The 25,284-nt window shown below is 40.2% G+C and overlaps 1 protein-coding gene across 4 annotated transcripts in view; it reads left to right on the top strand.

The window, feature by feature from the left end:
- Positions 1–24,896, top strand: part of POLE2 (DNA polymerase epsilon 2, accessory subunit) — a 52,080-nt gene extending 27,184 nt beyond the window's left edge. For 3 of the 4 annotated variants that reach the window (XM_025391698.1, XM_025391699.1, XM_025391695.1), the window contains 9 exons: positions 12,184–12,356; positions 12,915–13,004; positions 13,172–13,226; positions 13,807–13,866; positions 13,954–14,031; positions 16,473–16,581; positions 17,409–17,585; positions 20,509–20,576; positions 24,781–24,896. In XM_025391698.1, coding sequence (XP_025247483.1) covers positions 12,184–12,356; positions 12,915–13,004; positions 13,172–13,226; positions 13,807–13,866; positions 13,954–14,031; positions 16,473–16,581; positions 17,409–17,585; positions 20,509–20,576; positions 24,781–24,799 — 829 coding nt within the window. In that variant the 3' untranslated portion in view covers positions 24,800–24,896. The remainder of the gene's footprint in view (positions 1–12,183; positions 12,357–12,914; positions 13,005–13,171; positions 13,227–13,806; positions 13,867–13,953; positions 14,032–16,472; positions 16,582–17,408; positions 17,586–20,508; positions 20,577–24,780) is intronic. The other variant, XM_025391696.1, reaches the window with a different exon arrangement.
- The last annotated feature ends 388 nt before the right edge of the window (positions 24,897–25,284 follow it).

Raw genomic sequence — 25,284 nt, 5'->3', positions numbered from 1 at the left:
ATTGTGGTTTTGATTTGCATTTCTCTGATAGCCAGTGATGATGAGCATTTTTTCATGTGTCTGTGGCTGCATAAATATCTTCTTTTGAGAAGTGTCTGTTCATATCCTTCGCCCACTTTTTGATGGAGTTGTTTGATTTTTTTCTTGTAAATTTGTTTAAGTTCTTTGTAGATTCTTGATATTAGCCCTTTGTCAGATGGGTAGATTGTAAACATTTTCTCCCATTCTGTAGGTTGCCTGTTCACTTGAATGGTAGTTTCTTTTGCTGTGCAGAAGCTCTTTAGTGTAATTAGATCCCATTTGTCAATTTTGGCTTTTGTTGCCATTGCTTTTGGTGTTTTAGTCATGAAGTCCTTGCCCATGCCAATGTCCTGAATGGTATTGCCTAGGTTTTCTTCTAGGGTTTTTATGGTTTTAAGTCTAACATTTAAGTCTTTAATCCATCTTGAATTAATTTTTGTATGAAGTGTAAGGAAGGGATCCAGTTTCAGCTTTCTACATACGGCTAGCCAGTTTTCCCAGCATCATTTATTAAATACGGAATGCTTTCCCCATTTCTTGTTTTTGTCAGGTTTATCAAAGACCAGCTGGTTGTAAATGTGTGGTATTATTGCTGAGGGCTCTGTTCTGTTCCATTGGTCTATATCTCTGTTTTGGTACGAGTACCATGCTGTTTTGGTTACTGTAGCCTTGTAGTATAATTTGAAGTCAGGTAGCATGATGCTTCTAGCTTTCTTCTTTTGGCTTAGAATTGTCTTGGCAATGCAGGCTCTTTTTTGGTTCCATATGAACTTTAGTTTTTTCCAATTCTGTGAAGAAAGTCATTGGTAACTTGATGGGGATGGCATTGAATCTATAAATTATCTTGGGCAGTATGGCCATTTTCACAATATTGATTCTTTCTATCCATGAGCATGGAATGTTCTTCCATTTGTTTGTGTCCTCTTTTATTTTGTTGAGCAGTGATTTGTAGTTCTCCTTGAAGAGGTCCTTCACATCCCATGTAAGTTGGATTCCTAGGTATTTTATTCTCTTTGAAGCAGTTGTGAATGGGAGTTCACTCATGATTTGGCTCTCTGTTTGTCTGTTATTGGTGTATAGGAATGCGTGTGATTTTTGCACATTGATTTTGTATCCTGAGACTTTGCTGAAGTTGCTTATCAGCTTAAGGAGATTTTGGGCTGAGACAGTGGGGTTTTCTAAATATATAATCATGTCATCTGCAAACAGGGACAATTTGACTTCCTCTTTTCCTAATTGAATACCCTTTATTTCTTTATCCTGCCTGATTGCCCTGGCCAGAACTTCCAACACTATGTTGAATAGGAGTGGTGAGATAGGGCATCCCTGTCTTGTGCCAGTTTTCAAAGGGAATGCTTCCAGTTTTTGCCCATTCAGTATGATATGGGCTGTAGGTCTGTCATAAATAGCTCTTATTATTTTGAGATATGTCCCATCAATACCTAGTTTATTGAGAGTTTTTAGCATGAAGGTTGTTGAATTTTGTTGAAGGCCTTTTCTGCATCTATTGAGATAATCATGTGGTTTTTGTCTTTGGTTCTGTTTAAATGATGGATTACGTTTATTGATTTGCGTATGTTGAACCAGCCTTACATCCCAGGGATCAAGCCCACTTGATCATGGTGAATAAACTTTCTGATGTGCTGCTGGATTCAGTTTGCCAGTATTTTATTGAGGATTTTTGCATCAATGTTCATCAGGGATATTGGCCTGAAATTCTCTTTTTTTGTTGTGTCTCTGCCAGGCTTTGGTATCAGGATGATGCTGGCCTCATAAAATGAGTCAGGGAGGATTCCTTTTGTTTCTATTGATTCAATAGTTTCAGAAGGAATGGTACCAGCCCCTCTTTGTACCTCTGGTAGAATTTGGCTGTGAATCCATCTGGTCCTGGACTTTTTTTGGTTGGTAGGCTATTAATTATTGCTTCAATTTCAGAGCCTGTTATTGGTCTATTCAGGGATTCACCTTCTTCCTGGTTTAGTCTTGGGAGGCTGTATGTGTCCAGGAATGTATCCATTTCTTCTAGGTTTTCTAGTTTATTTGCATAGAGGTGTTTATAGTATTCTCTGATGGTAGTTTGTATTTCTGTGGGGTTGGTGGTGATATCCCCATTATCATTTTTTAGTGCGTCCATTTGATTCTTCTCTCTTCTGTATTAGTCTTGCTAGCAGTCTCTCAATTTTGTTGATCTTTTCAAAAAACCAGCTCCTGGATTCACTGATTTTTTTGAAGGGTTTTTTGTGTCTCTATCTCCTTCAGTTCTGCTCTGATCTTAGTTATTTCTTGCCTTCTGCTAACTTTTGAATGTGTTTGTTCTTGCTTCTGTAGTTCTTTTAATTGTGATGTTAGGGTGTCAATTTTAGATCTTTCCAGCTTTCTCTTGTGGGCATTTAGTGCTATAAATTTCCCTCTACACACTGCTTTAAATGTGTCCCAGATATTTTGGTATGTTGTGTCTTTGTTCTCATTGGTTTCAAAGAACATCTTTATTTCTGCCTTCATTTCGTTATGTACCCAGTAGTCATTCAGGAGCAGATTGTTCAGTTTCCATGTAGTTGAGTGGTTTTGAGTGAGTTTCTTAATCCTGAGTTCTAGTTTAATTGCACTGTAGTCTGAGAGACAGTTTGTTATAATTTCTGTTCTTTTACATTTGCTGAGGAGTGCTTTACTTCCAACTATGTGGTCAATTTTGGAATAAGTGCGATGTGGTGCTGAGAAGAATGTATATTCTGTTGATTTGGGGTGGAGAGTTCTGTAGATGTCTATTAGGTCTGCTTGGTGCAGAGCTGAGTTCAATTCCTGGATATCCTTGTTAACTTTCTGTCTCATTGATCTGTCTAATGTTGACAGTGGGGTGTTAAAATCTCCCATTATTATTGTGTGGGAGTCTAAGTCTCTGTAGGTCTCTAACGACTTGCTTTATGAATGTGGGTGCTCCTGTATTGGGTGCATAAATATTTAGGATAGTTAGCTCTTCTTGTTGAATTGATCCCTTTACCATTATGTAATGGCCTTCTTTGTCTCTTTTGATCTTTGTTCGTTTAAAGTCTGTTTTATTAGAGACTAGGATTGCAACCCCTGCTTTTTTTTGTTTTCCATTTGCTTGGTAGATCTTCCTCCATCCCTTTATTTTGAGCCTATGTGTGTCTCTGCACATGAGATGGGTCTCCTGAATACAGCACACTGATGGGTCTTGACTCATCAGTTTGCCAGGCTGTGTCTTTCAATTCAAGCATTTAGCCCATTTACATTTAAGGTTAATATTGTTTTTTTTTTTTTTTTTTGAGACGGAGTCTCACGCTGTCGCCCAGGTTGGAGTGCAGTGGCGCGATCTCGGCTCACTGCAAGCTCCGCCTCCTGGGTTCACGCCATTCTCCTGCCTCAGCCTCATGAGTAGCTGGGACTACAGGCGCCCGCCACCGCGCCCGGCTAATTTTTTGTATTTTTAGTAGAGACGGGGTTTCACTGTGGTCTCGATCTCCTGACCTTGTGATCCGCCTGCCTCGGCCTCCCAAAGTGCTGGGATTATAGGCGTGAGCCACTGCGCCCAGCAGGTTAATATTGTTATGTGTGAATTTGATCCTGTCCTTATGATGTTAGCTGGTTATTCGCTCATTAGTTGATGCAGTTTCTTCCTAGCATCGAAGGTCTTTACAATTTGGTATGTTTTTGCAGTGGTTGGTACTGGTTGTTCCTTTCCATGTTTAGTGCTTCCTTCAGGAGCTCTTGTAAGGCAGGCCTGGTAGTGACAAAATCTCAGCATTTGTTTGTTTGTAAAGGATTTTATTTCTCCTTCACTTATGAAGCTTAGTTTGTCTGGATATGAAATTCTGGGTTGAAAATTCTTTTCTTTAAGAATGTTGAGTATTGGCCCCCACTCTCTTCTGGCTTGTAGAGTTTCTGCTGAGAGATCCGCTGTTAGTCTGATAGGCTTCTCTGTGTGGGTAACCCAACCTTTCTCTCTGGGTGCCCTTAACATTTTTTTCCTTCATTTCAACTTTGGTGAATCTAACAATTATGTGTCTTGGAGTTGCTGTTCTTGAGGAGTATCTCTGTGGTGTTCTCTGTATTTCCTGAATTTGAATGTTGACCTGCCTTGCTAGTTTGGGGAAGATCTCCTGGGTAATATCCTGAAGAGTGTTTTCCAACTTGGTTCCATCCTCCCTGTCACTTTCAGGTACACCAATCAAATGTAGATTTGGTGTTTTCACATAGTCCCATATTTCTTGGAGGCTTTGTTCATTTCTTTTTACTGTTTTTTCTCTAAACTTCTCCCTTCATTTCATTCATTTGATCTTCAATCACTGATACCCTTTCTTCCAGTTGATCAAATCAGCTACTGAAGCTTGTTGCATGTGTCACGTAGTTCTCATGCCATGGTTTTCAGCTCCATCAGGTCATTTAAGGTCTTCTGTACACTGTTTATTCAAGTTAGCCATTTGTCTAATCTTTTTTCAAGGTTTTTAGCTTCTTTGCGATGGGTTCGAACATCCTCCTTTAGCTTGGAGCAGTTTGTTATTACCGATTGTCTGAAGCCTTCTTCTCTCAGCTTATCAAAGTCATTTTCCATCCAGCTTTGTTCTGTTGCTGGCGAGGAGCTGCGTTCCTTTGCAGAAGAAGAGGCGCTCTGATTTTTAGAATTTTCAGCTTTTCTGCTCTGGTTTCTCCCCATCTTTGTGGTTTTGTCCACCTTTGGTCTTTGATGATGGTGACGTACAAATGGGGTTTTGGTGTAGATGTCCTTTCCGTTTGTTAGTTTTCCTTCTAACAGTCAGGACCCTAAGCTGCAGGTCTGCTGGAGTTTGCTGGAGGTCCACTCCAGACCCTGTTTGCCTGGGTATCACCAGCGGAGGCTGCAGAACAGCAAATATTGCAGAACGGCAAATGTTGCTGCCTGATACTTCCTCTGGAAGCTTTGTCTCACAGGGGCACTGGGCTGTATGAGGTGTCAGTCGGCCCCTACTGGGAGGTGTCTCCCAGTTAGGCTACTCAGGGGTCAGGGACCCACTTGAGGAGGCAGTCTGTCTGTTCTCAGATCTCAAACTCCATGCTGGGAGAACCACAACTCTCTTCAAAGGTGTCAGACAGGGAAGTTTAAGTCTGCAGAAGTTTCTATTGTCTTTTGTTCAGCTATGCCCTGCTCGCAGTGGTAGAGTCTACAGAGGCAGGCAGGCCTCCTTGAGCTGCAATGGGCTCCACCCAGTTCAAACTTCCTGGCCACTTTGTTTACCTACTCATGCCTCAGCGATGGCAGATGCCCCTTCCCCAGCCTCGCTGTGCCTTGCAGTTTGATCTCAGACTGCTGTGCTAGCAGTGAGCGAGGCTCCATGGGCGTGGGATCCTCTGAGCCAGGCGTGGGATATAATCTCCTGGTGTGCCATTTGCTGAGACTGTTGGAAAAGTGCAGTATTCGGGTGGGAGTGTCCCGATTTTCCAGGTACCGTCTGTTACAGCTTCCTTGGCTAGGAAAGGGAATTCCCTGACCCCTTGCACTTCCCGGGTGAGTTGATGCCCCACCCCTCTTCGGCTCACACTCCATGGGCTACACCCATTGTCTGACAAGCCCCAGTGAGAAGAACTGAGTTCCTCAGTTGGAAATCCAGAAATCACCTGTCTTGTGCATCGCTCACGCTTGGAGCTGTAGACTGGAGCTGTTCCTATTCGGCCATCTTGGAACCTCAAGCGCCATGGTGTTTTTGTTTTGTACAAGCTTCAAAATTACTACTTTGGAATGAGAGGTATATTTGAGTTGGCTGGCTGTCAGTTTACCATTTGTTTCTCTTTAGCCAAGAGATCATTATTATAATGTTTCAAATAATTTTCGACTTAAATTATACCATTTTCTCTACATCCAGCTGTTCAGTATATGCTTAGTAAACCAAAGGACTGGTAATGAGGTGTAATAAAGTACATTAAAATGAAATAATCATTTTATTCTTGTTAGGATTATAAATTACTTTTCTCTTAAAATACCTTCAAAATACAAAATTCAGGGCGCTAAATTTGGTGGTAGACAACTCAACAACTAATATTTTACTGAGTTTTTTTATGTGTAAAATACTGTTTTAGAAGTAAGTGCAAGGCCGGGTGCGGTGGCTCAAGCCTGTAATCCCAGCACTTTGGGAGGCCGAGGCGGGTGGATCACGAGGTCAGGAGATCGAGACCATCCTGGCTAACATGGTGAAACCCTGTCTCTACTAAAAAAAAAAAAATACAAAAAATTAGCTGGGCGAGGTGGCGGGCGCCTGTAGTCCCAGCTACTCGGAGGCTGAGGCAGGAGAATGGCGTAAACCCGGGAGGCGGAGCTTGCAGTGAGCCGAGATCGCGCCACTGCACTCCAGCCTGGGTGACACAGCGAGACTGCGTCTCAAAAAAAAAAAAAAAGAAGTAAGTGCAAATAGGTCTACAGTATGGTCCTATCCTAAAGAGATTTACACTGACTTAATACCCTCCCTACCATTGTGTAGTTAATGCAAATAATTTTTTTTTAATGGAAGATGTGAGTAAGGCTTTTCTGAAGTTTAATTTCTCAATATTTAACTTAATAGGTGTTTCTGTGATGCTCTGGTTTATGTTTGGGTATATGCTTAACTGAAATCATCATATAATTATATCTACTTACTGCATTCCTCTAGCAACTGCAAAATTATTACTGTACCTTTGAAAATGCCAGTTGGTCCACTTGGTGGGAACAATATCAGTTACCATGTCTAAGGGCTCACAGTGTACTAAGTACTGTGCCCTATCTGCTTTCTGTACATTATCACTTTTATTCCTTCTAGTAAACCTGTGCAGTAGACATGAGTTTAGTTTTTTTGCATTTGAAGAGTTAGGTTAAGAAGTGTTGATTTGGGAGGCTGAGGTGGGTGGATTGCTTGAGCTGTGGAGTTCAGGACTAGCCTGGGCAACAGGGTGAAACCCTGTCTCTATTAAAAATACAAAAATTAGCCAGGTGTGGTGGCATGTGCTTGTAGTCCTAGCTACTTGGGCGGGACAGTTGCTTGAACTTTGGAGGTGGAGGCTGCAGTGAGCCGAGATCCTGCCACTGCACTCCAGCCTGGGCGACACACTGAGACTTTGTCCCTCTACCCCCCAAAAAAGAAAGGTTGGGTAATTTGTCCACGGTCACAAACTTTTTTTTTAAGATGTAGTTTCACTCTTGTTGCCCAGGCTGGAGTGCAATGGCACCATCTCAGCTCACCGCAACCTCTACCTCCCGGTTTCAAATGATTCTCCTGCCTCAGCCTCCCAAGTAGCTGGGATTAGAGGCATGTGCCACCTCACTCAGCTAATTTTGTATTTTTAGTAGAGACGGGGTTTTGCCATGTTAGTCACGCTGGTCTTGAACTCCCGACTTCAGGCGATCCACCTGCCTCAGCCTTCCAGAGGGAGGCTGGGATTATAGGTGTGAGCCACTGCGCCTGGCCCAAACCTTTTAGTGTTAGAGATGTGCTTTGATCCCAAGGTTTCTGACTCAAGCTGGTATGCTGCATTGGAAAAGTAGTTGGGTCTTTAAAAAAAAAGTTTTTTTCTCATTAATAATGTAGTTCATGATTGCAAAAAAAAAATTAGAAAATATATAAAGGCACACAAAAGGAAAGGAAAATCACCTGTAATTTTACTAAACAGAGAAAACACTGTTAACATTACATTTTATATGTATATACAGTTGTGTATTACATAACAGGGATACATTGTGAGAAATGTGTTGTTAGGTGATTATGGCATTGTGCAAACATCACAGTGTACTTACACAAACCTAGATGATACAGCCCACTGCACACCAAGGCTGTATGGTACAGCCTGTTGCTTCTATGCTACAAACCTGTGTGACATGTTGCTGTATTGAATACTATAGGCAACTATAACACAATGATAAGTATTTGTCTATCTCGATTGTAGAAAAGATAAAGTAAAACTATGGTGTAAAAGATAAAATTGGTACACCTATATAGAGCACTTATCATGAATGGAACTTGCAGGACTGGAAGTTGCTCTGGGTGAGTCAGTAAGTGAGTAGTGAGTGAATCTGAAGGCCTAGGACATTACTGTACACTACTGTACGCTATTAACACTGTACACTGAGGCTACAATAAATTTATTTAAAAAGAGTTTTCTTTTTTTTTGAGACAGAGTCTCGCTCTGTCGCCCAGGCTGGAGTGCAGTGGCGTGATCTCGGCTCACTGCAAGCTCCGCCTCCCGGGTTCATGCCATTCTCCTGCCTCGGCCTCCTGAGTAGCTGGGACTACAGGCGCCCGCCACCGCGCCCGGCTAATTTTTTGTATTTTTAGTAGAGATGGGGTTTCACCGTGTTAGCCAGGATGGTCTCGATCTCCTACCTCGTGATCCGCCCGCCTCGGCCTCCCAAAGTGCTGGGATTACAGGCGTGAGCCACTGCGCCGGGCCAAAAAAGGTTCTTTCTTCAGTAAGAAATTAACCTAGGCTGGGCACAGTGGCACACCTGTAATCAGTCCTAGCACTTTGGGAGGCTGAAGTGAATATCGCTTAAGGCCAGGAGTTTGCGACCAGCCTAGACAGCATAACAAAACCTCATTTCTACCAACAACAACAACAACAACAACAAAATTGGCTGGGTGTGGCAGTGTGTGCCTGTAGTCCTAGCTACTTGGTGAGCTGAAGGGGCAGCATTGCTCGAGCCCAGGAGTTCAGGGCTGCTGTCAATTATGATTGTGCCACTGTACTCCAGCCAGAGTGACAAAGCAAGACCCTGTCTCAAAAGAAAAATTTTTTAATGAAATTAACTGTAGTTTACTATAACATTCTTACTTTAGAAACTTTAAAAAATTTTAAACTTCTTGATTCTTTTGTAATAAACAGCTTAAAACAAATACATTGTACAGCTGCACAAAAATTGTTTCTTTATATCCTGATTTTGTAAGCTTTTTTCTTTTATTGATTAATTGACTTACTGACAGAATCTTACTCCTCTCTTCAGGCTGGATTATAGCTCACTGCAACCTCAAATTCCTGGACATAAGTGTTCCTCCTGCCTCAGCTTCCCAAGTAGCTAGGACTGCTAATTAAAAAAAATTTTTGTGTAGGGATTAGTGGGGGAGGGTGTCACTATGTTACTCAGGCTGGTCTCGAACTCCTGGCCTCAAGCAGTCCTCCTGTCTCAGCCTCCCAAAGTGCTGTGATTACAGGCATGAGCCACTGTGCTCAGCCACTTTTTTCCATCTTTATATTTTCTAAAAATGTTTTTTGTTAAAAACTAAGACAAATGTATTAACCTATGCCTATACACAGTTAGTCATCAGTATCACTATCTTTCACCTCCACATCTTTTCCACTGGAGGGTCTTCAGGGGCAATAATTCATGGAGCTGCCATCTGTAGTAACAATGCGTTCTTCTTGAAGGACCTCCTGAAGGACCTACCTGAGGCTGTTTTACAGTTAACTCAAAAAAAAAAGTAGAAGGAGTACACTCTGAAATAATGATTAAAAGTACAGTAAATGTTTACATATTTACTAGTAACATAGTCATTTATTATTGTTTCCAAGTGCTACATATTGTACATTATTGTATGTGCTCTACTTTCCTGCAACTGGCAGCTCAGTAGGTTGTATACACCAGTGTTTCTACAAACACAGTAATGTATGGCACTAGGACATTTTGACAGCTAAGATGTCACTAGGCGATAAGAGCTTTTCAGTTCCATTGTCATTCTATGAAACCACTCATATATGCAGTCCGTCATTGCCAAAATGTTGTTATGCTGTGCATGACTGTCCATATATAGTAGATCCTCATTATTTACAGATTTGTGCTAAAATGTTTTTGTACCTCCTAAAGTCAATACTAAAGGTGCTTTAGTCATTTATGCTCAGCAGAACAGCAAAAAATTTTGAGTCACCTGGCATGCATGTTCCCAGCTGAAGTCAAACAAGGCCACACTGCCCTCTTGTTTCAGCTTCATTAAGAGATGACCAGAGGGGCCAGGCGCGGTGGCTCACGCCTGTAATCCCAGCACTTTGGGAGGCCAAGGCGGGCGGATCACTAGATCAGGAGATCGAGACCATCCTGGCTAACACGATGAAACCCCGTCTCTACTAAAAAAAGAAAAAAAAATTAGTGGGCGAGGTGGCGGACGCCTGTAGTCCAGCTACTCAGGAGGCTGGGGCAGGAGAATGGCAGGAACCCGGGAGGCGGAGTTTGCAGTGAGCCAAGATCACGCCATTGCACTCCAGCCTGGGTGACAGAGCGAGACTCATCTCAAAAAGAAAAAAAAAAAAGAGATGACCAGAGGACAGAGACTGCAGGGAGCAGTACAGGGTAGTGCAAGAAGCTCTGGCCCTGGGGCCAGTTGTGAGTGGGGAGGGGGCATTTGAATCTCAGCTCTGGCACTTGTTTTTGGAGCAACCTCAGACAAGTCACTTAAACTTTTCTCATTTGTAAATTAGAATCTACCAGGATAAATTGGTTTTAGGACTTAAGACTATAATCAATCCACGTATATATATGTACAAATTTTCCCATGGAGCAGTGGTTCAGTGTTTGCCAATTCATTGTGGAGATTTTATAGAACATAACTATCACTAATAACAAGAATCAACTGGCTGGGCATGGTGGCTCATGCCTGTAATCCCAGCACTTTGGGAGGCCAAGGAGGGCGAATCATTTGGGGTCAGGAGTTCAAGACCAGCCTAGCCAACATGGTGAAACCCCATCTGTACTAAAAATACAAAATTGGCTGGACGTGGTGGCACGTGCCTGTAATCTCAGCTACTTGGGAGACTAAGGCAGGAGAATTGCTTGAACCTGGGAGACCAAGGTTGCAATGAGCTGAGATTGCACCATGCACCACTGCACTCCAGCCTGGAAGACAGAGTGAGACTCCGTCTTTTAAAAAAAAAAAAAAAAAAAAAGGAAATCAACTATAACAGGGTATGTATGTATATCTGGAGAGTTTCTTTTTATGCATGAATGCAGAGGTCTATATTCCCTTTTTTTGGCACTATAAATGGATACATACTGTACCTTGCTTTGTACGTGTTTTTCATCTAATAATATGCTATCAACATTTTCTATTACTGTGAAATATTGTTTTATAGCATGATTTGTGACATTTAGGAAGTATGTTTTGAGCACATACTTTTTGCCACTAGGTGGGGGAGACAGACATGAAAGAACGCCCAATTACAATTGGCCAATTACAATTTTTTTTTTTTTTTGAGACTAAATCTTGCTTTGTCGCCCAAGCTGGAGTGCAGTGGCATGATCTTGGCTCACTACAACCTCCGTCTCCTAGGTTCAAGCGATCCTCCTGCCTCAGCCGCCCAAGTAGCAGGGATTATACGTGCCTGCCACGATACCTGGTTAATTTTCATATTTTTAGTAGAGACTGGGTGGATTTCACCATGTTGGTCAGGCTGGTTTTGAACTCCTGACCTCAAGCAATCCCCCGACCTCGGCCTCCCAAAGTGCTGGGATTACAGGTGTGAGCCACCCTGGCCTGATTACAAATTTGATAAGATCTGCAAAGGAGAAGCGCAGGTTCCTATGAGAGTGTATAATGGGAAAATCTAACCTCTTTTGGGATCCTCAGAGGAGGCCTCTGGGGTATTTGCATTTAAGCTGGGAACTGCAAGCTGTCAGTGTAGAGTGGGCAAGAGTGGTGGAGGCTGGGAGGGTGTAGATTACCCACTTTCCTACTGACCCTTGCTTGGTAAGCGCTGAATAAAACCAAGCTTTGAAGGAACCGTTGAATAATTTTTTTCACAGTTCTTGGATATAGGCTAGTCTCTGTATATATCCTTAATTCCTTAGGATTAACCATTCCAGAAGTGGAATTACTTGGGCAGATGGTTAGCACATATTTTGAGGTTTCTATTAGGTATTGTTCAAATGGTGTACTCATTTCTCTTACTTTCAGCGACATAGGAAATTGTTATTTTAATGTTTGCTTTAGTCAGTTTTAAGACACAGATATAGCCTATTATTTTATTTACTGCTTCCATATTGCTTGTCTCATTTTAGAATATTTAGATAACCTTTGTACTTTTAAAGTATTACAAAGAGTACATTTTCACCTATTTACACTGGAAAACAACTTCATTAGATAAAAAGAAGCTAAATGTATAAAATTATTAGAAAAATATCTCTAGTAGTATATAGAAGATAATTATGTTGTAATTATCTAGGGCATACTATGGAAATATTAATTTTTTTGGAGGTCCTTCTAATACATCTGTGAAGACTTCTGCAAAACTAAAACAACTAGAAGAAGAGAATAAAGATGCTATGTTTGTGTTTTTATCTGATGTTTGGTTGGATCAGGTGGAAGTATTGGAAAAACTTCGCATAATGTTTGCTGGTAGGTCTTATTTTTTTTCTTCTTTCTTGAACTCTTATGAGGGTTCATGTCTTAAAACTTTTTGAGTATTATATTTATGTTTTTGAGTATTCTATTTAAAAAAAAACACTGAGTTAACAATGAGATAATTTAAATTAGATTTCATTTTAAAGACTTAAATTTTTACATTAAGAACAAAACCTGTGTGTGTGTGTGTTTATAGTCATGATAAATAAGAATTAGTCCTGAAGTTCAAGACCAGCTGGCCAACATAGTGAGACCCCATCTCTAAACAAAAACAAAAACAAACTGGGTTTAAGTGTGAGCCTATTACCTTGGGCATGTTACTTAACCTAAGTCTCAGATTATATGGACATTCTAAGGAGTAATTAAGCCAGTGCAGGCCTGGCCTATAGTAAGTGCCCAATAAATGAGTACGGTTATTAGTATTATTTTAATAAGTTATTGAAATGTTATTTTAATTAAAATAAATTTTTATTATTAAAAAGTCATGGTTAAAGGTTTTTAACTTGATTTGTAGACTAGAAAAGTATTGTTCATTACTCTTTTATTCTTTAGGTTATTCACCATCACCTCCAACCTGCTTTATTCTGTGTGGTAATTTTTCATCTGCACCATATGGCAAAAATCAAGTTCAAGCTCTGAAAGGTATTAAGGGTCTATTTAATAAGAAGTGTTTCTATAGTCATATAAACTAAAGTAATAAGGAATTATCCATAATATTTTAATTAAGAATATACAGAATTGTGTCTAATCAAATATAATTTTTATGGCATTATATGCAAATTTAATTCAATACCTTTTTAAAATTTTAGATTCCCTAAAAACTTTGGCAGATATAATATGTGAATACCCAGATATTCACCAAAGGTAATGATCTCACCACTGTATATCTTTTTCACCATTTTGCTTAAAAAAAAACAAAAAATGAATTTTGTTATATCATATCAGCAATAATTATTACAAAACTAAGGAAGAAAGATAAAGTTGAGGAAATTAAAAGAGCTAAGAGATAAAGTTATCCTCACATTGTACTAGAGGTTTATAATGAAAAGTATTGAAAGGGATAGAGGTAATTTCAGCCATACTTGGAATTTCTTTGTGACATTACTCTTAAGAGTCTAGAGCTTCACTCTCCAATATGATAGTCACTGGCCACATGTCTCTTTAAATTTAAGTTTAATTGAAGTTAAATAAAATATAAAATTCAGTCCATCAGCTATGCTAGCCACAATTCAGGTGTTCAATTGGACAGTGCGGATATAGAACTTTTCTATCATCACATTACTAGACAGTGTTGGTCTGGAGACTTAATAGTTCATTTATTATAATGCATGAAATTTAAACTTTTTTAATTTTAAAGTGAAAACAAAGGGAATAACTTGTTTTTAAGCTATTGGATAGTGTTACAATAATATTTTGAAATGAATTGTGTTGAATTTTGCTACAGTAGTCGTTTTGTGTTTGTACCTGGTCCAGAGGATCCTGGATTTGGTTCCATCTTACCAAGGTAAGTTTTGTTCAAATTTTTGCAACAGTGTAGAAAATGTTGTAAAATTTAAAAATATAAACTATATCACATAAATTGTTTTTATAGACCACCACTTGCTGAAAGCATCACTAATGAATTCAGACAAAGGGTACCATTTTCAGTTTTTACTACTAATCCTTGCAGGTAAGAATTAGTATTTTGTGTTACACATTTTTCCTTTCATTTAAAAAATAATTCAGCCAGCTGCGGTGGCTCATACCTGTAATCTCAGCACTTTGGGAGGCCGAGGCAGGCAGGCTGCTTGAGCTCAGGAGTTCCAAGACCAGCTTGGGCAACACAGTGAAACCCATCTCTACAAAAAATACAAAAATTAGCTGGGCGTGGTGGCACACGCCTGTGGTTCTACTCAAGAGGCTGAGATGGGAGAATCGCTTGAGCTTGGTCGGTGGAGAGGTTGCAGTGAGCTGAGAATGCACTACTGCATTCCAGCCTGCAGCCTGGGAGACAGAGTGAGACCCTGTCTCAGACAAAAAAAAAACAGCAAAAAAACCCTAACTTGATTCCTAAAGTGTGTCTCTGAATTCCAACAGTTATGGAATAAATACAAGAAGAAAATTTATTTTTGTTTTAGGTTTCTCAAAACTTTGAAAATAGTTTAACTATATTTAAATAATTTATTGGTAGTGAATTCAGACTCTTGAATAATGGATAGCGATTTAAAAATAGATACTATTATTACACATCCTTTAAGAAAGGTTACAAAGGAAGAATACAAAGATTACTTATTTACTGTTGGTATTGCTCATTGTAATCATAAATTCTTCCTGTGGGAATACTGTCAGAGTCAGCCTTGGTTCGCCTCTCTTTTCTGCCTACATTCACTTCTTTGCTGGCCTTCTCCAGTGTCCTCTGGCTTTAAGTATCATCTGTGTATTGACACCTCCCACATTTATATTTCCACCTCAGCCTACCTTCCAAACTCCAGACTCAGGTATCCAGTTGCTACTTATCACCATCCCAACCTAAGTGAACTCCTGATCTTCCTCCCCACCAGCGCCCCTAACCTCTTCTGTAGACTTCTCCATCTTAGTTCGTGGCAACTTCATGGCCTGAATAACAATTATTCCAGTTGTTCAGGCCAAACACTTTAGGGTTTCTCTCACATATGTTTTTTCAGGAAATCCTATTAACTTCAAATTATATCCAGAATCTGCCACCTGTCTATACCTCCACCTCCACAACCCTCTACCACAGTGGTACCCAACCTTTTTGGCACCAGGGACTGGTTTTACAGGAGACAGTTTTTCCAGAGACCCCAGGGGGGTGGGGGTGATTTTGGGATGATTCAAGCGTATTACACTTATTGTGTACTTTATTTCTATTATTATTACATTGTAATATATAATAAAACAATTACACAACTTACTATAATATAGAATCAGTGGGAGCCCTGAGCCTGTTTTCCTGAAATTAGATGGTCCCATCTGGGGATGATGAGACAGTGACAGATCATCAGGCATTAGATTCTTATAAGGAGTGTGCAGCCTAGATCACTCACATGTGCAGTTCACAACCGGATTCGTGCTCCTGTGAGAATCGAATGCCCCTACCGATCTGACAGGAGGCAGAGGTCAGGATGTAATGCAACTGATGGGGAGCGGCTGTAGATACAGATGAAGCTTTGCTTGCTTGCAGCCTGCCGCTCACCTCCTGCTGTGTGGTCCAGTTCCTAACAGACCATGGACTGCTACCAGTCCGTGGCCTGGGGGTTGAGGAGCCCCGCTCTGCCATCTGGTCGGCCTGGATTATTACAATAGCCTCCTAATTGGTCTCCAGCTTCTACCCCTTCCCCTCCATATTCTACTCTTAATGCAGTGTGAAAGTGATCCTGTAAAGCATAAGACATATCCAGTCCATCTTCCTGATCCTGGAAAAAGGGCCCCCTCATGTGATTTAGTGACAGCCGTATCCTTGCAGTGGGAATCAAGGCCCTGTGTGATCTGGCCCCGTTCTCTCTCTGATTTCCTCTCCTCCCCATTTACTCCAGCCACCCTAGCTTCCCTTCTGTTCCTCAAGGATGCCAGGCAAGCTCCAGTCTGAGGACCTGTGCTACATCTTCCCTTTGCCTGCAGTGCGCTTCCTCTAGATATCTGCTTGACTAAGTCCCTCTTCTGCTTCAAGCCTGTGCTCAAGTCACCCTAAATTATGAGCCCTGCCTGTTCTGATCATCCTATTAATATGCCAGCCTTCTAGGCTCTCTCTTCCTACATATGTTATCCCTCTTAGCCTGTCTTTTTCTTTTTCTCATACACTTAATTATCTTAAAACATACTATATAATTATGTTTGCTTTTTATTTTCTTAGCCCCACTCTTCACTAGAATGTAAACTGTATGAGGGCTGGGATCTCTTGGTTCTGTTCGCTAATCCCTAGAATGGGGTAGGCATATATTAAGAGCTCAATACATAGCTGTTAAATGAATGGATGAATAGACAGACTCTGGTTGAAGTTTTGTATGGTGAACAGTTGATGTGGGAATGGGCTTGTATTCTAAGAGATTTTACCTTTAAAATTAATCTCATTTTTTTCTGAGAAGTCAAATTCAACTACTGTTTTCATTTCAGAATTCAGTACTGTACACAGGAAATTATTGTCTTCCGTGAAGACTTAGTAAATAAAATGTGCAGAAACTGCGTCCGTTTTCCTAGTAGCAATTTGGCTATTCCTAATCATGTAAGTGAAACATCTTTTTTATTAAACTGTCTTACATGTTGCATTATATAAAATTTTATTAAGCCACTTAATAATTTGTCCTTGGGTTAGGACATTTATTTATGGTTCAAAATAGTTTGAACATACTTTTGTCAGTAAGTTAATTTTTGTTAGTGAAGTCAGTGTTTCGCAGCTTTCTACCAAAGTGTATACCCTAAAGGACAGAGAAAAGCTGAGAATAAGCAGAAAATTTCTTTCAAGCTTTGTGTTTTGTCTTTTAAACTCTTAAATCATACTTTAAAATATATGTATATTTGTTTTAATAAACTGTTCTTATTTATCCCATTGGTTACATATTTTATATAGTATGTCCATATCACAAGAATGTACAGTATTTATCTTGTAGCTTCAAGGTTCCCTCACATACCGTTATGAATCCCAGATTACATATACCCCCATTTGAGAAGTATGGAAATAGATGTTACAGAGCATTTGTGTTATTCATTTTATAATATTTAAAGTTTATGGACCAGGCGCAGTGGCTTATGCCTGTAATCCCAGCACTTTGGGAGGCTTGTTTGAGGCAAGGAGTTTAAGACCAGCCTGGGCAGCATAATGACGTATATATATGTTATTAAATGAAAACTCATAGATTTTTTTTTCCCCTAAAATACAGAATAGTTCATTTCGTTTTTAAATTAGTGTCTCCCAAAGCTCTGTGAGTCAAAGCTTTCCTAGTTGTTTCTCAAATTTTCTGGTTCCTTTTGGTTTAATTTGAAATTATTTGTTTAGCTATTTTCACTTTTGCAAATGAATTGAAGTTTGTTTTGTTTTGTGCTCTTTTGTAGTTTGTAAAGACTATCTTATCCCAAGGACATCTGACTCCCCTACCTCTTTATGTCTGCCCAGTGTATTGGGCATATGACTATGCTTTGAGAGTGTATCCTGTGCCCGATCTACTTGTCATTGCAGACAAATACGATCCCTTCACTATCACGAATACTGAATGCCTCTGCATAAACCCTGTAAGAATGTAGTTAATCTTATATAGTCATTATTTGTCAAGATTAGAGTACATTTTTTAATTTAAAATATATATTTAATAAAATTATTGTTGAAGTAAAAATATGCTATTAATGAAACACTGAATTAAGTTTCTATACACAGAAAGTTGGTATACACAGAAAGTTCTTAAATTTTCAGTATAGTATGTGACTATAAAGTAATGTGACTTTTTAAAAAAAAAAAAAAAAAACAACCATACCAAAACATGAATCCAAAACAGTATTTTCTCCTCTTTAAAACTTATATTGGGATTCCCTTCTGGGAATTGCTTCAGAGTCTGTATATTGGTGGTACCTGTCTTTTGAAAATGATTTTGATTTTTAGAAATTGCACAGGTCCCAAAAATCTAAGCCTGATTAATGTAGAAACCTCATTGGTACACATTTTATTACTTTTTATGTAGAACCTTGAAATTGCTTCAGAATCTTGACATTGCTTCAGAATTTCTACAGAAATATAATTGACTTTTAGGCTGGGCGTGCTGGCTCATGCCTGTAATCTTAGCACTTTCAGAGGCTGAGGCAGGTGGATCATGAGGTCAGGAGTTCAAGACCAGCCTGACCAACATGGTGAAACCCCGTCTCTACTAAAAATTACAAAAATTAGCTGGGCATGGTGGTGCACACCTGTAATCCAGCTACTCGGGAGGCTGAGGCAGGAGAATTGCTTGAACCCGGGAGGCAGAGGTTGCAGTAAGTGGAGATCACGCCATCACACTCCAGCCTGGGCAACAGAGCGAGACTCCATCTCAAAAAAAAAAAAAAAAAAAGAAAAGAAATATAATTGACTTTTTGAACTTGGAGAATAAATACTGCATAAACAATGACATAAACAGTTATGTCAAACAAAATATTATCTCCACTAGTGATTTTTGAATTGCATGCTTCCTTGATTCTTGTGAATTTTAGACTTTACTAATTTTTTGTTTCATCTGAGTAATTTCTAGAAACATCATGCCTGGACCTGTCATCCTAGCACTTTGGGAGGACCTGTCATCCTAGCACTTTGGGAGGCCGAGGCAGGAAGATGGCTTGAGTCCAGGAGTTCACAACCAGCATGGGCAACATAGGAAGGGCCTGTCTCTACTTACTTTGCTTTCCTCAAACACACAGTTTGTCCGGCTTCCTCTAAGACATGGCTTATCAACCTTGGCACTTTTGACATTTTGGACCAAGTAATTTTTGGTTGTGGGGGCTATCCTGTGTACTGTAAGCTGTTTAGCAGCACCCCTGGCCTCTATCCAATAAATGTCAGTAGCATCCCCCAGCTGTAACAATCAGAAGTGTTTCCAGACATTGGCCAAATATCCCCGAGGGACAAAGTAGCCCTGGTTAAGAACGTCTGCTTTGGCCAGGCACGGTGGCTCACGCCTGTAATCCCAGCACTTTGGGAGGCTGAGGCAGGCAGATCACGAGGTCAGGAGATCGAGACCATCCTGGCTAACAAGGAGAAACCCCATCTCTACTAAAAATACAAAAAAAATTAGCTGGGCGTGATGACGGGCGCCTGTAGTCCCAGCTACTCGGGAAGCTGAGGCAGGAGAATGGCATGAACCCAGGAGGTGGAGCTTGCAGAGAGCCAAGATCCGCCACTGCACTCCAGCCTGGGGGACAGAGCGAGCCTCTGTCTCCAAAAAAAAAAAAAAGAAAGAACGTCTGCTTTAAGGATGAACACAGTTAACTGATTTGGTTTTATTGCTTAGAAATTTATGACCTCATTTTTATTCACATTGAAATAGTCTTTCATAGTGATCCTATTTCCTTACTTAAACTTTGAGCATTCTCCTAGTTAATGCTCTATTTGAATACAACTTATTTCTGAATTTTTCTACTTTTTCATTCCTGTGAGTAAACCACCACCTCCTACACCATCATTATATCTTTTTTACCTTATTTATACCTTTTGGGCAAGCTCAAAACTAGCTTTAGACATTACTTCATCCTTTCTTGATATTTATTCACATTAACGAATGCCTGCTATAGGCTAGGCGCTGGGTTCAGTGCTTGGGGCACAAAGACTGAAAAGACAGGGCCTCTGCTCAGCCACTTGAGAGTTTCATAGTAGACAACTGTATGTGTGATTATTGCTCAGTTGCTTTACAGGCACATAGGAAGGGAATCAAACAGGCACATAGGAATGCAAATCAGATTTGCATTAGAGGGAGGGGCAGGAAAGACTTCTTGAACTTGCTGATTGTCTCACATGCATATTTGGCATTACACAGTCTGTTTATTTCTTATACTAAGTAGGCTCCTCCTCAGCATTTCCAACCTCATCTTTTAGCATAAGACTGTCTAGCCAACTCAAAAGACTTGCTTCAAGTGGAGATATTTTATAGGAATAACTCTGTACAGAGATCATGTAAAAATCTGTTGTGTTACTTTATAGTCACATCTTGTCATTTTTAAATCATAACCAAGGAATTTAATTTAAAAAACAGGGATTATTTTATAAAACTTGAGTATCCGGCTGGGCACGGTGGCTCATGCCTATGATCCCAGCACTCTGAGAGGCCTAGGTGGGCAGATCACATGTGCCCAGGTGTTCAAGACCATCTTGGGCAACACAGTGAAACCCCATCTGTCTTTACAAAAAATACAAAAATTAGCTAGGCGTGGTGGCCCACGCCTGTGGTCCCAGCTACCTGGGAGGCTGAGGTGGGAAGATTGCTTGAATCCTGGAAATGGAGGTTGCAGTGAGATTGCCCCCACTGCACTCCAGCCTGGGTGATGAGAGTGAGACTGTGTCTCAAAAAATAAATAAATAAATAAATAAATAAATAAATAAATAAAATAAAAAAATATATATATATATTGTGTTTTTAAAAATTTATTAAAAAAAAAAGTTGGAATATTCACTTACAGACATTTTTCTCCCCCAAAGGGCTCTTTTCCAAGAAGTGGATTTTCATTCAAAGTTTTTTATCCTTCTAATAAGACAGTAGAAGATAGGTAAGTGTGTGCACAGACACAGTAAAAAAGATCTTTCTCTAGGTGTTAAATTACTGAAAATGAGATATTCTATCAGTGTGTTGAGATTTTTTGAAAATGTCTACACTGGCCCGTAAGAAATATTATCGGCTGAGCTTATCATGGTTATGCTGTGTGATATAGAATTGTGCATACATGACAGTACGTTTGTGTTGAAATAGATCAAGAACTGTTTTTTGGGGGAAATCTCAGGCCAGCTGTGGAGGTGGGCTAGTTCTCTTACAGGCTGACTCCTGATGCTGTTCTCATTCTTCTGAGAGGTCAGCCCTACTTTCCCTTAAATTGACAGTGAGGGAGCTGTGTGTGAGTCTGGTGATGGTATGGGGTTGGAGTTACAGAAAGGTCTTGGGAGAGAAGAAAATAACCAGCTAGTGGGTAGTAGTTTTCAGAGTGATCTATATAGATTACCCACATCAGAATCCTCTGGGGTCCTTGTTAAAAATGTTAAGTTTTAGGATTTTACCCCAGACTCATCAAATGACTTTCTAATTGTAAAGAATAGGCATTTTAAATATTATTTCCCTTGATTTCAGACATCCTAACGTGATTTCTCAGATAACTATATTTTGAAAAAGCTCCCACCACTGGTTAAGAACAAGTGACCAGGCAGGGCGCAGTGGCTCACACCTGTAATCCCAGGACTTTGGGAGGCCGAGGTGTGGGGATCACGAGGTCGGGAGTTCGAGACCAGCCTGACCAACATGCTGAAACCCCGTCTCTACTAAAAATACAAAAATTAGCCGGGCATGGTGGCATGTACCTGTAATCCCAGCTACTCAGGAGGAGGCGGCTACGGCAGAATTGCTTGAACCTGGGAGGTAGAGGTTGCAGTGAGCGGAGATGGTGCCACTGCACTCCAGCCTGGGCAACACAGCGTCTCAAAAAAAAAGAACAAGTGACCAAATCAAGTAACTCCCCTCCAGATTCTCGTCAGAGAATATAATCTTGAACACAGCCCAATTGTCTTTTTCTTTTTGGAATTAACATATTTATTTAAATAAAAGTGAATACAAAATGAATAACAAAATTTTCAAAATAATGCTTACAAATATAAAATTAAAAAGGAGGCCGGACACTGTGGCTCAAGTCTGTAATCCCAGCACTTTGGGAGGCTGAGGCAGGCAGATCACCTGAGGTCAGGTGTTTGAGACCAGCCTGGCCAACATAGTGAAACCCCATCTCTACTAAAAATACAAAAAACTAGCCAGGCATGGTGACACATGCCTGTAGTCCTAGCTACTCAGGAGGCTGAGGCAGGAGAATCTCTTGAACCCAGGAGGCTGAGGTTGCAGTGAGCTGAGATTGTGTCACTGCACTCCAGCCTGGGTAACAGAGCGAGACTGTCTTAAAAAAAAAAAGAGAAAAGGAAAAACACCTCTGTTTCCTAATCCTGAAACCATGATTAAGTTTCTTAAATATATTTATTTTAGAAAATTTTTATGCATATATTCTTGCTGCTTAATACTCATGGAAGATTTAAGTCCATTTATTCTATGATATATTCTAAATTTTATTCTTGAATTTGCTTATTTTACATACAGCTGATTCTTGCTGTATTCCAAGCACAGCTTAGTTCTTGGAATATAGGCAGATAGATATTCTCATAAAGGACATAAGATATTCTAGCCCCTAGTTTTATGAAACCCTAATGTGTATTTGATTTTACCTAGCCCACACTGAATACTTAAAAAATTGATTTGGAATGCCTTTAGGTAAGGGACAGACATATGCTCTTTTCCAGCCCACCTGTCTATGCTGGATATCCTGAGGGCACTTGATTTTGTGACCTCAGGACTAAGTCAACTCTGAGGGCTGTCAGCCTGGAGCATATGGTCTTGTCCACTGTTAGAATGACTTTTACTAAAGTAAGATTTGGCATAAAACTTGCAGACATAAAACGGCCTGCAGCCATTCGTGGTGACTCACACCTGTAATCTAGCACTTTGGGAGGCTAAGGCAGGGAGATGGCTTAAGTCAGGAGTTTAAGACCAGCCTGGGCAATATGGCAAGGCCCTTTCTCTACAAAAAATACAAAAAATTAGCTGGGCGTGGTGGCCCACAGCTGTAGTCCCAGTTACTGGGGAGACTGAGATGGGAAGATCACTTGAGCTCGGGAGTCGGAGGTTGCAGTGAACTGTGATTGATTGGTCCACATTGCACTCCAGCCTGGGTGACAGCTGTTAAGTACCCTGTCTCATGGTACTTGTAGTTGATGCTCACTCTTTGTCGAACTGAAATAGTTGCTTCCTTTATCTGCTGTGGCCTCAGATGCTGAAAGCCTTGACATAATTTCCAAACTATAATTTTGTATTGGTAACTGGGGAATCTTTTCAATGCTAGATCAAACAAATTGATCTAAGTTTATGTTTTGGGAAAACAGAAAATTTCAAGATATATTGAAATAATCTGGTCTTCTTGCCACTTAGTTTCTTCTAAGAAGCCTTCTGTTAGAATATTTGCGAAATTATATTGTGGAATTAATCACAGAAATGTAGTCAAAGTTGATAAAATGAACCCTGTTTCAACATGACTTTCAAGTAGTTTTATTTAAAAACAATGTTGGTGATGTAGTGGAGGAAATACACATTCTCACATGTACTTGGTCAGAATGAAAAATGGCAAAAACCTTTTCGGAGGACAATTTGACAAGATTTATTAATGCCTACACCAACAATTCCACTTTCAGGAATTTATCCTAAAAGGAATTTATCCTTAAGGTATACTTAAGCCTATGTATACAAGTACATCATGTAGAATTAGGTACAATTGGCTTTTTACTGCAGTTTTTTTTGTGAGATGGAGTCTTGCTCTGTTGTCCAGGCTAGAGTGCAGTGCCACAATCTCAGCTCACTGCAACCTCCATCTCTCGGACTCAAGCGATTTTCCTGCCTCAGCCTCCCAAATAGCTGGGATCACAAGCACACACCACCACACCCAGCTATTTTTTGTATTTTTAGTAGAGATGGGGTTTCACCATGTTGACCAGGCTGGTCTCAAACTCCTGACCTCAGGTGATCCACCAGCCTTGGCCTCCCAAAGTGTCTGGGATTACAGGCATGAGCCACTGTGCCCAGCCTTTTTACTGCAGTTTTTATACCAAGAAATTTTAAAAATGTATATATATCTAAATGTACCTATTCAGAACTTTCTGATTTACTTAAATTTCAAAGCCTTAAAGAATTAAATATAGATAAATATAATGTATTTACTACTAATGGAAAAAAGGTGTAGAAAGTATGCGTAATATCATATCACTTCTGTGTTTTTAAAGCATAAGACCACATATACATGTGCTTACATATGATTAGACTTACTTTTTTTTTTTTTTTTTTTTTGGAGATAGAGTTTCGCTCTTGTTGCCCAGGCTGGAGTGCAGTGGCACCATCTTGGCTCACCGCAGCCTCCGCCTCCCGGGTTCAAGAGATTCTCCTGCCTCAACCTCCTGAGTAGCTGGGATTACAGGCATGTACCACCACACCTGGCTAATTTTGTATTTTTAGTACAGACGGGGTTTCTCCAGGTTGGTCAGGCTGGTCTCAAACTCCAGATCTCAGGTGATCCATCTGCCTCTGCCCCCCAAAGTGCTGGATTATAGGCGTGAGCCACCGCGCCCGGCTACCTTTTTTTAAAATTAGTCTACCTTTATAAGAACATACAGTTGTCGGCCGGGCGCAGTGGTTCATGCCTCTAATCCTAGCACTTTTTGGGAGTCCGAGGCAGGTGGATCACTTGAGGTCAGGAGTTCGAGACCAGTCTATCCAACATGGTGAAACCTCGTCTCTACTAAAAATACAAAAATTAGCTGGATGTGGTGGTGGATGCCTGTAATCCCAGCTACTCAGGAGGCTGAGGCAGGAGAATCACTGGAACCCAGGAGGCAGAGGTTGCGGTGAGCCGAGACTGCGCCATTGCACCCCAGCCTGGGCGACAGAGTGAGACTCCATCTCGAAAAAAAAAAAAAAAGATATACACTTGTTTTTTGGGGAGCAGAAAAGGGGCGTGAGAATGACTTATTTTTTAGAGTCTCCTTTTGAATTTGAAACAGTATGTATGTATTGACCTACTTTTTAAAATAAATTATACCTATTTTTAAAAATTAACTACAACTAAGTATTAGTAAGTGTACAACTTAGGTTTCCAAATATTTTTCTTTTCCTATTTTCAGCAAACTTCAAGGTTTTTGAGATCTTGAAGACCATCTGAAGAAAATTCATCAGTTTTCTGCTTAACTCTGTATCTTATGTGATTTTGATATTACAATAAAATTATGGTAAACTTTAGGAGGTTCTGCTTAAATTTGTATTTTGTGAAATTTTGATACTAAGTGATAAATATGATGGTATACTTTAGAAAGTTTTCTAGGAAAAATATTTTCTGCGTATTTTTAAGAAAAATATATGGGGGCCAGGCGTAGTGTCTCACACCTGTAATCCTAGTGCTCTGAGAGGCCGAGGCGGGTGATCACCTGAGGTCAGGAGGTCAAGACCAGCCTGGCCAAGATGGCAGAACCCTGTCTCTACTAAAAAAAAATACAAAAATTAGCTGGGCGTGGTGGCGGGCACCTGTAATCCCAACTACTCGGGAGGCTGAGACAGGAGAATCACTTGAACCCAAGAGGTAGAGGTTACAGTGAGCCAAGATCGTGCCATTGTACTCCAGCCTGGGTAAC

Source organism: Theropithecus gelada, chromosome 7b (genome assembly GCF_003255815.1).
Source record: "Theropithecus gelada isolate Dixy chromosome 7b, Tgel_1.0, whole genome shotgun sequence".
Classification (NCBI taxonomy): domain Eukaryota; kingdom Metazoa; phylum Chordata; class Mammalia; order Primates; family Cercopithecidae; genus Theropithecus; species Theropithecus gelada.
This window is presented reverse-complemented; position numbering and strand designations above follow the sequence as displayed.